This window comes from Anolis sagrei, chromosome X (genome assembly GCF_037176765.1).
Source record: "Anolis sagrei isolate rAnoSag1 chromosome X, rAnoSag1.mat, whole genome shotgun sequence".
NCBI classification, from domain to species: Eukaryota; Metazoa; Chordata; class Lepidosauria; order Squamata; family Dactyloidae; genus Anolis; species Anolis sagrei.
Genome location: NC_090034.1, coordinates 97,971,790 through 97,982,194, shown reverse-complemented (window position 1 = coordinate 97,982,194; position 10,405 = coordinate 97,971,790). Strand labels below are relative to the sequence as shown.

At 41.6% G+C, this 10,405-nt stretch overlaps 1 protein-coding gene across 1 annotated transcript; it reads left to right on the top strand.

Moving 5' to 3' along the window:
• The first annotated feature begins 538 nt into the window (after positions 1 to 538).
• LOC137094924 (cytochrome P450 2G1-like) lies at positions 539 to 10,065 on the top strand. Its single transcript, XM_067460919.1, has 9 exons — positions 539 to 850; positions 1,861 to 2,023; positions 2,108 to 2,257; positions 4,094 to 4,254; positions 4,508 to 4,684; positions 4,808 to 4,949; positions 5,944 to 6,131; positions 7,403 to 7,544; positions 9,443 to 10,065. Exons 1-9 carry the CDS (start codon positions 671 to 673, stop codon positions 9,622 to 9,624), a joined length of 1,485 nt encoding a protein of 494 aa, XP_067317020.1. The 5' UTR covers positions 539 to 670; the 3' UTR covers positions 9,625 to 10,065.
• The last annotated feature ends 340 nt before the right edge of the window (positions 10,066 to 10,405 follow it).

Sequence of the window (10,405 nt, the reverse complement as noted above, 5' to 3'; positions counted from 1 at the left end):
CGGATGTCCCGGTCCTCAAACACTCTCTGCTTCATTCTGGAAAATGCTGCACTTGCAGAGCTCAGGCGGTGTTGTATTTCGGTGTCGATGTTGACTTTGGTGGAGAGGTGGCTGCCAAGGTAGCGGAAATGATCAACATTTTCTAATGTTACACCATTAAGCTGTATCACTGGCATTGGAGAGGGATTGGCTGGTGCCTGCTGGGAAAGCACCTTGGTTTTTTCAATGTTCAATGACAGGCCGAGCTTCTCGTATGCTTCTGCGAAGGTGTTTAGAGTGGCTTGTAGATCTTCTTCTGAATGCGCACAGACGACATTGTCATCAGCATACTGGAGTTCTATAACAGATGTTGTTGTAACCTTGGTTTTGGCTTTCAGTCTGCTGAGGTTGAATAGCTTGCCATCTGTCCGATAGATGATTTCCACTCCGGTGGGAAGCTTCCCACTCTATCATGGAATCATAGAGTTGGAAGACACCCCTGGAGCCATGAATCTAATAAACAGTATTGTTTCCCAATGTCATGGACTAAGATGCAACATTTTTGCTCTGTGCAGTTATGTAACCCAGAAGGCAGTGTCCAAGCAGTTCCTATAAAAGGCCATGGAGCCCCAGCCAGAAGAGACTAGTTCTACACTCTGCCGAAAGAGAAGGACAGCGGACTATCTGCACCATGGAATGGGCTGCTGTGGTCACCCTCCTCCTTGTTATCTGTGTTTCTTGCCATTTGCTCATATCTTCTAAGAGGAAACGATTGCACAAGGGAAGGCTTCCTCCGGGACCCACTCCCCTGCCCCTGATTGGGAATTTCCTGCAGATCAAGTCAGGAGAAACCTTAAAATCTCTTCTCAAGGTATGGTCATTTTTTTTGAACTCTTACATTTTATGGTAAAGAAGACCTTGTAACTTGTTTAATAGTCAGAAAGGACAGTTTGTAGAAAGAAGTAAAGTCATGAAAACTGTAAGTTTATTAAATTATTTGCCTTTTTCTTTCTTTATATATATATGTTTATAAAAAAACCCTCTTATAATGGTTTGTGATTGCATCCTGAAATTCAACTTGGGCATTTTGGATGTAATAGAAAAATTATAAAGATTCACTGAGGCGCTGAGTAGTCTCAATAGTTTCCTTCCATTGCCATTTTTTCTCTTGCATTGGCTATAGATTTTTATCTTTACGATTTCCCCCAACTACGCTTGTAGATATTCCTGCATGTCAAGCTGCGTGATTTCTATAATGTAGATACACAATTAGTCCATGATTTTTATAATGTAGACACACCCTTAGTCTCTAATGTAGATACACTCTTAGTCCCAGCGTTACGTGTGCTGGAGCATTGAAGTTAGACTGTGGTGAAGATGTAATATACATGCAGACTGGATACATTCTCCATTGGGTAGAGAAAGTGCTGCTTTCTCAAACACTTCCAGGAGGTGTTTTACAAAACCTGAAAGCTTATATTGTTCTATACAAACTCCTGTTGCTCAAATACAATTATTTTCATTCTTCTTTTATGTCTTCCCTGAATAAATATTTCTGAATGAGGTATTTGTATAGCAGTAGTCTTCCTCCCTCATGTAGTTGTACTTGGCAAAAACAGAAAGGATTGCAATTTGTTCTGTAGTCTGTAGTTTTGACAATTTCTCCTGCCTTTCCAGAGATTTCCCATTACAGAGGGAGATATATGATCTTCAGTGCATAGTACTTTCCTTTTGGAAGTACTTGTAAAATCTATTGCAATACAATGTGAAATGAAATGTGTTCCTTGACCACAAATTCATCCACTTCAAAGGACACCATTCCAAAATGTCTGCCTAAACACGAAGATAGTGCCAGAAGTTAAATGTTTATTTCTCCTACAGCTGCACCAAAAATATGGCCCTGTTTTCACAGTTTATTTGGGATCACGTCCAGTTCTGGTCTTGTGTGGACACCAAGCTGTGAAGGAGGCTCTAATAGACAAGGCAGAAGAGTTCTGTGGAAGGATTACCAAGCCTACATTGGAGAGGGCTGTTGAAGGATATGGTGAGGCACTCCAGTTGTCTTTGCAAGAATGGTTGAAACTCTTTCTTCTGCTTGTCCTATGATTTCTTTCCTTTTTCCCCTCAGGGGTGGGTTTTTCCAATGGAGAACGCTGGAAGCAACTGCGCCGATTCTCCTTCACTGTCTTGAAGAGTTTTGGGATGGGGAAAAAGTCTATTGAGGAGCGAATTCAAGAAGAGGTGCAATTTCTGTTGGAGGAATTTTGTAAGATGAAGGGTAAGTGAGTTGCCAGGCAGGTTGAATTCATTCTGTTGAGTGAAAGTACATTTATTTTATTTGGGTTGTTGTAGGTTTTTCTGGGCTGTATGGCCATGTTCTAGAGGCATTTTCTCCTGATGTTTCGCTTGAATCTATGGCAAGCATCCTCAGAGGTAGTGAGGTCTGTTGGATGTAGGAAAATGGGTTTATATATCTGTGGAATATTTTATTTATTTATTTATTTATTTATTTAATTTGTCGTGTCAGGGCAACCAGTCAATTATATTACATTTCTAACAGAACAAAGCAGACAAACAGGCAAAATTCAAAATCTGTGAGTTTGGTAGTTGATTAAATGTCCTTTGACCAGTATCTGGCCACTTGGAGTGCCTCTGGTGTTGCTGCAAGGAGGTCCTCCATTGTGCATGTGGCAGGGCTCAGGTTGCATTGCAGCAGGTGGTCAGTGGTTTGCTCTTCTCCACACTCGCATGTCGTGGATTCCACTTTGTAGCCCCATTTCTTGAAGTTGGCTCTGCATCTCGTGGTGCCAGAGCGCAGTCTGTTCAGCGCCTTCCAAGTTGCCCAGTTTTCTGTGTGCCCAGGGGGGAGTCTCTCATTTGGTATCAGCCATTTGAGCCTGCCACTTTTGGACTCTCGCTTGCTGAGGTGTTCCAGCGAGTGTCTCTGTAGATCTTAGAAAACTATTTCTTCATTTAAGTCATTGACGTGCTGGCTGATACCCAAACAGGGGATGAGCTGGAGATGTCTCTGCCTTGGTCCTTTCACTATTGGCTGCTACTTCCCGGCGGATGTCAGGTGGTGCAATTCCGGCTAAGCAGTGCAATTTCTCCAGTGGTATAGGGCACAGACACCCCATGATAATGCGGCATGTCTCATTAAGAGCCACATCCACTGTTTTAGTGTGGTGAGATGTGTTCCACACTGGGCACGTGTACTCAGCAGCAGAGTAGCATAGCGCAAAGGCAGATGTCTTCACTGTGTCTGGTTGTGATCCCCAGGTTGTGCCAGTCAGCTTTCGTATGATGTTGTTTCTAGTGCCCACTTTTTGCTTGATGTTCAGGCAGTGCTTCTTGTAGGTAAGAGCACAGTCCAGAGTGACTCCCAGGTATTTGGGTGTGCTACAATGCTCCAGTGGGTTTCCTTCCCAGGTAATCCTCAGAGCTCGGGATGCTTGTCTGTTCTTAAGGTGAAAGGCACATGTCTGTGTTTTAGATGGGTTGGGGATCAGCTGGTTTTCCCTGTAATAGGCAGTAAGAGCACCTAGAGCTTCGGAGAGCTTCTGTTCTACTATCTCAAAGCTCCCTGCTTGAGCGGTGATGACACGATCATCAGCATAGATGAAACTCTCTGTCCCTTCTGGCAGGAAGTACATTGAGTCTCGCTTATCCAACCTTCACTCATTCAACGTTCTGTATTATCCAATGCAATCTGCCTCTCGCCCGGAATAATGTCCAAGAACCCTTGTCTGTTTTGGTGCTAAATTCATAAATACAGTAATTACTACATGGCTTGACTGTGTATTGAACTCCTTTTTCTGTCAATTTGTTGTAAAACATGATGTTCTGGTGTTTAATTTGTAAAATCATAATGTAATTCGACGTTTAATAGTCTTTTCCTTAATCACTCCTTAATATCCAACATTTTTGCTTATCCAGCATTCTGCCGGCCTATTTATGTTGGATAAGCAAGACTCTACTGTACCTTAATCCTGAAAGAAGGAATACTGCTCCCTACATCTGACATGTAATGGATGTACTGTGAATCTTGGAACCAAAAGTGCCGTCTGTAGACTGGATCTCTGCTGTTTGTTTTTGCTTTGCTGTTTTGTTGCAGGAAAACCTATAGAGCCCACCTACTTTCTCAGCCGTGCAGTCTCCAATATCATTTGCTCCATTGTGTTTGGGGAGCGCTTTGACTATGAGGATGAGGAATTCCAGACCCTTATGAGGATGATACACAATTTCTTCTGGGAAATGAGCTCAACGTGGTCCCAGGTCCTGAATGTTACTCACTTCATGAAAATGTTTAGTTGCTTAGAGAACTATTGGTCTTCAATATTATCTTGATGTACTTTACTTCTCATCTACTATAAGGTCATATCCGGCCCTGAAATCAGGTGCTCTTTTGATATCGAATGCCTCCTCTGTTTCTAGTTCCAGAATTCCTTCCAAAGCAAACTAAAGAAATGAGACTGATACTAGGGTGGAATTTGGAACCCCACTAAACTTTGTTTCTCTCCTCATGCAGCTCTATGACATGTTCCCCACTTTTCTGAAGTACTTCCCAGGGCCCCACACCAGGGTCTATGGCATTATGTCAGATGTGTTGTGCTTCATTGGCAAGAGAGTGAAGAAGAACCAAGAGACCCTTGACTCTAACTTCCCACGTGACTTCATTGATTGCTTCCTCATCCAGATGGAAAAGGTACCTTGTTGGTGTGTGAAGGTGTGTGTGTAGGTGGTGGTGGTGGTGGTGGTGGGGGGGGGGGGTTAGCCAGTGGTTTGCCTTAGAATCATCATGTGATTTCTTCACCTTTTCTCCTTTCAGGAAAAAGGCAATCCACTTAGTGAATTTAATTTTAAGAATCTGGAACAGACCATCTTTACTCTGTTCTTTGCTGGAACAGAGACGGTCAGTTCGACCCTGAGATATGGCCTCCTGCTTTTGATGAAATATCCAGAAGTGCAAGGTATTGTTGTTATTGTTGTATCACCTCATTTGGCCCACATTGACAGGTTTAACCTTCATAGACTTAATTATTGGTTCTCTCTATGAATCTTTAGTTTATCCAGGGCAACTTCACAATTAAACTCTGCCAGAAATTGAACATAGGATCATACTGGAAGACATAAAGAATTCTACAGAGAATGCTTCTTTGAGAATGTCTAGGTCCTCCAGGACAATTTTATGAATAAATTTCACCCTACCTTCCACTTCTTAATATTCCTTTGAATAGAGTCAGCCCTCTGTCCCCATGTGTTCTGCATCTATGGATTTAGCCAACTATGGTTTAAAGCAGTGGCCCTCAAACTTTTTAAACAGAGGGCCAGGTCACAGTCCCTCAAACTGTTGGAAGGCCGGATTATAATTTGAAAAAAATATGAATGAATTCCTATGCACACGGCACATATCAAAAAACACTTAAAAACAATACAATAATTAAAATGAAGAACAATTTTAACAAATTCATATTTATTAGTATTTTAATGGGAAGTGTGGGCTTGCTTTTGGCTGATGAGATAGGATTGTTATTTTTGTGTCCATTTCAGACTTAGGTTGACCCTTGAAGCACCATATCTGGCCCCCGGGCCTTAGTTTGAGGACCCCTGGTTTAAAGTATTGTATATACTCAAAGCCAAGCTGAGTGTTTCAGCCCTTTTTGGGGGGCTGAAAAAAATCTCCCTCTCCTTTTAATGGGTTCAGGCTGGGCAGCAGTATCATATACTGCAGCCATTGCTCACAGTATATGATATATTTCTCTCTCCCCATTCCCTCCCTTAAGAGTGTGTTTTCTTTCCCAAAACCTCCTTCACTCCTCCGCTTCTCCTCCCAGGCTGGAGTTGCCTATTTTGCAAGAACAGTTTGAGTCAAAGGGGAGGGAAGGAGGGAAAGGAGATATATTTTATTTCCCTCATTTCCCTTTGAGAAATCCATGGAGTTAATTCTATGCATATACTTAACAGCAAAAATGCGTGAGGAAATAGATCGAGTGATTGGCCATAATCGCATCCCAAACAGTGAAGACCGGAGGCAGATGCCATATACGGATGCTGTCATCCATGAAATACAGAGAGTCTGCGATCTCGTACCTATGAGTGTGGCCCACATGGTTACTTGTGACACTGAATTCAGAGGATACTTCATCCCTAAGGTACAGTCGTGGAGTAGCCAGGAAAGATAAAGGGAGACCAGTTACGTCACGTTTTTGGTTGGCCCTCCATTCCGTTTATCGGGAAATTCCTGAAAACTCTGTTTTTGCTCTCAAAAGATTCGACCCATTGGCGGTAATTGGGGAACTAGTGAGGCTCCTCTTTCCATCATTTTAATACTATCATAATGAAAATGGCAGCACTTGAAGAACACATACAAGCACTCCAAGTTTCAGAACGCTGATGTCATTCATTGACATTTAGGATTTTTTTAAAGTCTGTCAGACTGGTGCAGGAGTACATGTCCACAAGCCAGAAGATGGGACTGGGGAGGGAATAGCAGGGCTTGATAGTTAAAGAGGTTACTAGAAGAAAGGGCTTTTTTATTTGGGGAGGGCACTTAGGCTTCTGATACACAAGCATGTGGGCAATTTCAACAGAAAGGAGGAATGTATTGTCGAAGGCTTTCATGGCTGGAATCACTAGGTTCTTGTGGGTTTTTTCAGGCTATAGAGCCATGTTCTAGAGGCATTTCTCCTGACGTTTCGCCTGCATCTATGGCAAGCATCCTCAGAGGTAGTGAGGAAGGAAAGGAAAGGAAGGAAAGGAGGAAACCATGAAAATGAACAAAATCTGGCTACCAGTATTAAAAAAAACTCCAAAATTACAACAGCACAACAACAGAGAGGAAACAAACAAGGACATCTAATTACCTCTCAACAAAAGTTTGCTCCAGGCACTGTCAGGCCATTATATGCTAATCAAGGTGGTCAGTTGAAACATTCACACCTAGCTCCAGCAGACAAGAGTCCTTTGTCCCACCCTGGTCATTCCACAGATATATAAACCCTTTTCCCTAGTTCCAACAGACCTCACTAGCTCTGAGGTTGCTTGCCATAGATGCAGGCGAAACGTCAGGCGAGAATGCCTTTAGACCATGGCCATATAGCCCAAAAAAACCTACAACAACCCAAATAAAGGTAGTCTGAAATGTTTTGTCATTTTGTCATGGGCTACTTGAATGAGACTCTTGAGAATGCAGAGGATGCCATGAACACAGTTTAAGGTTCCGTTTCTAATTCTGACCCTTATCCTTTTTTTATAGGACAATTAGGTTGCTTACTTATCTATTTCTGTTTTTTTAAAGTCTCAACCATTGACTGAACACAGATAAACCCAATTGTTTATAGTGTTTACATAGAACAACTAAATGGCTCTGGAACTGCATTTTTGCCATTCTGAGTTCATAAATCTCTTTTCTCCCCCTTCTCAGGGAATGGAGGTTTGCCCCCTGCTCAGCACTGTTTTGCATGACCCCACAATGTTTAAAAACCCCAATGCTTTCAACCCAGAGAACTTCTTGGATGAGAATGGATGCTTCAAGAAGAATGATGCCTTTGTGCCATTCTCCGCAGGTAGAATATTATATTCTTGCTTGATAGTTGGGTTGTTTAAAAGATGTGTAAGGGTTAGGGTCCTTCTCATATACTGGATTTTAAAGCATTAGTTGCCCATTTCATCTGCCTCCTTAGGCAATGCTTAATTTCTGTTTTATGTATTTTAATATGTATTTCATCGAAATACATTTTAATATGTATATTTTATTAAAATACATTTTAATACTTGTATCTATAGAAAGTTTACACTGTTTATATCTTTTAATTATGCTGTAATTCTGCCTCGAGTCATGAGGAGGAGGCTAAACAATGTAATTCTCCTCCTCCTCCTCCTCCTCCTCCTCTTCCTCCTCATCTCTACTTGAGCAATCTGCACTGTTAACAATAGGTCCATGTATTATGAGAGCTCCATTTCAGAATCTTCATGAAATGTGCCTTTTTGGTAGGGCTGGGCGGTTTCATTTCGTTAATTCGTAATTCGTTAATAATTCGTTAATTTTTCCAATTACAAAACGATAACGAACCATTCTGGAGCAATTATTTAAAAAAACGAATTTTTAAACACGTTTTGTAAATGCTTCGTATTTCGTTATTGTATTCGTTTTGTTATTGTTCTGAGGTCGTTTCATTATTATTTCCGCATGTCTGGGCCAGTTTTATGGTTTAATTAGGGAAAAAAATTATAATATCACACCAACAGTCAAGAACAGAGGGAGAGGGAAGCTTCAGAAGTTTTTGGAGGTTTTTTAGCGTATTTCGCGGTCGCGTCCGCCATTAACGAATCGATTCGTTATTGTTTCGGAAATCGATTCGTTCATTTTTTACCATTTACGAAATTTCGTAAATATCGAACTTTTTAAAAGGAAAATTTTGTAATTATTTTAAATATCGAAACAAAAAAACCCCCCAAATACAAATCGATTTTAGAAACAAATTTTTCCGTTGTTACCCAGGCCTACTTTTTGGGTATAATATGGAATCCTTGTTTTCCTACATAAAATGAATAATGTCCTGGGCTTCTTGGCTAAGCACATTCTGAATTCGTGTAGGGAAAAGTGTCAAGCTTAGGTGCAACTTGATGGAAGAAATGCTAGATCTGACAGACACTGCTTTGTAAAATAAGGACTCTGGAAGGTTACAAGAGAAAGCTCAGTTTACTAAGCATACAGCTAATACATCCATCTTCAGCGAGCAACATACAGGAAGAGACAGTAAAACCGAAAGCCAAAACACTCCTCTGCAGTTGTTTATCTTTTTCTAGCTTCAAGCTGGCAACTCCCTTGAAGTTCTTATCAGAACATAGCTTATCTCAAGTTCTCAAGCTCACATAATCACAGCCTCAACTCTAAACATTTCAGCACAGCATTTTCCATTCTCATTGGCATCCATATCTGCAATACAAAGAAGCACATTTAAAACACATACATAACTCAATAAATCCTGACAAAAAGGACATGGTGGCCAGGGCTGATTGGCCTCCTAGAATCTTAGAATCAAAGAGTTGGAAGAGACCTCATGGGCCATCCAGTCCAAACCCCTGCCAAGAAGCAGGAATGTTGCATTCAAATCACCCCTGACAGATGGCCATCCAGCCTCTGTTTAAAAGCTTCCAAGGAAACATTAGTGAGTTCCCTCGCTATACAGAAAGTTTCTTGTCTTATGCAAGGGTCATATAAAAACCCATAATTTGAGCCTCCAAACTTGACAGGACTTCTACAAGCAGTTGACTTGTACAGGAGTGTATATGGTAGATATGAGACAATGAGATTATTGGTTGGAAAGGAAAGTCCATAAAAAACCAAAAACCTATGAACAAGGTAAGGGGGCATGGAATGGGCTGCATCTCAGGAGCCATCTGATCAGAAAAGCTGGATATGTCTCTCGTCCCCTTCTGACAAATTCCTCTTTTCTTTCAGGGAAAAGGAATTGTCTAGGTGAATCACTGGCCCGCATGGAGCTTTTCCTCTTCTTCACCACCATCCTGCAGAGTTTCCAGTTGAAGCCCCTTGTGCCCCCAGAAGACCTTGACCCAACCCCGCTGGAGAATGGCTTTCTTAATGTCCCACCCTTTTATCATCTGTCTCTCATCCCACGCTGACTCTAAGATACCTTTTTTCTTCAGCTTGGGGCTGTTGTATAATCCGCAGTCTCAAACTCTACGGGGAGATGGAAGGGCAATTATTCTGATCACTGACTCTGCCACACAGGGGAAATTTAAAATTAATGATGGCAACATCAACAACTATTATCTATGGTTTCCATATTTCAATCCCGGAATAGGTCTTGTTCTGAGGTACTACTGAAATCCCAGCTGGGTAACAGGGATACTTTTGATTCATTCCAGCAATCTCCATCTCCTGAAAATTCCTAAGAGATTGAAGTCTTTTGAATATGTATAGTTAATTGATTATGAAGTACTGAGGATGCCTTGTGAAGTCCACAACTATGTAATAGCTGGCCCTCCATATCTACAGTTTCAACTACCAATGGTTTCAAAATATTAAAAAAAATAAAATCCCAAAAATCCCAAAAGTGAACCTTGATTTTTTCATTTTACATATAAGGGAAGGTAGATGGGTCCCAAACCATTTAGGGCTTTGTAGGTAAGCATCTGCACCTTGAATTGGGCCCGGAAAATGAATGGCAGCCAATGGAGCTCCTTAAACAGGAGGGTTGACCTCTCTCTGTAAGGAGCACCAGTTAATAGTCTGGCCGCCGCCCGCTAAACCAACTGGAATTTTTGGGCCGTTTTCAAGGGCAGCCCCATGTAGAGTGCATTACAGTAGTCCAATGTAGAGGTGACTAAGGCATGGACCACCCCGGCCAGATCCGCCTTCACGAGGTACAGTCGCAGTTTGCGCACGAGTCTCAATTGTGCA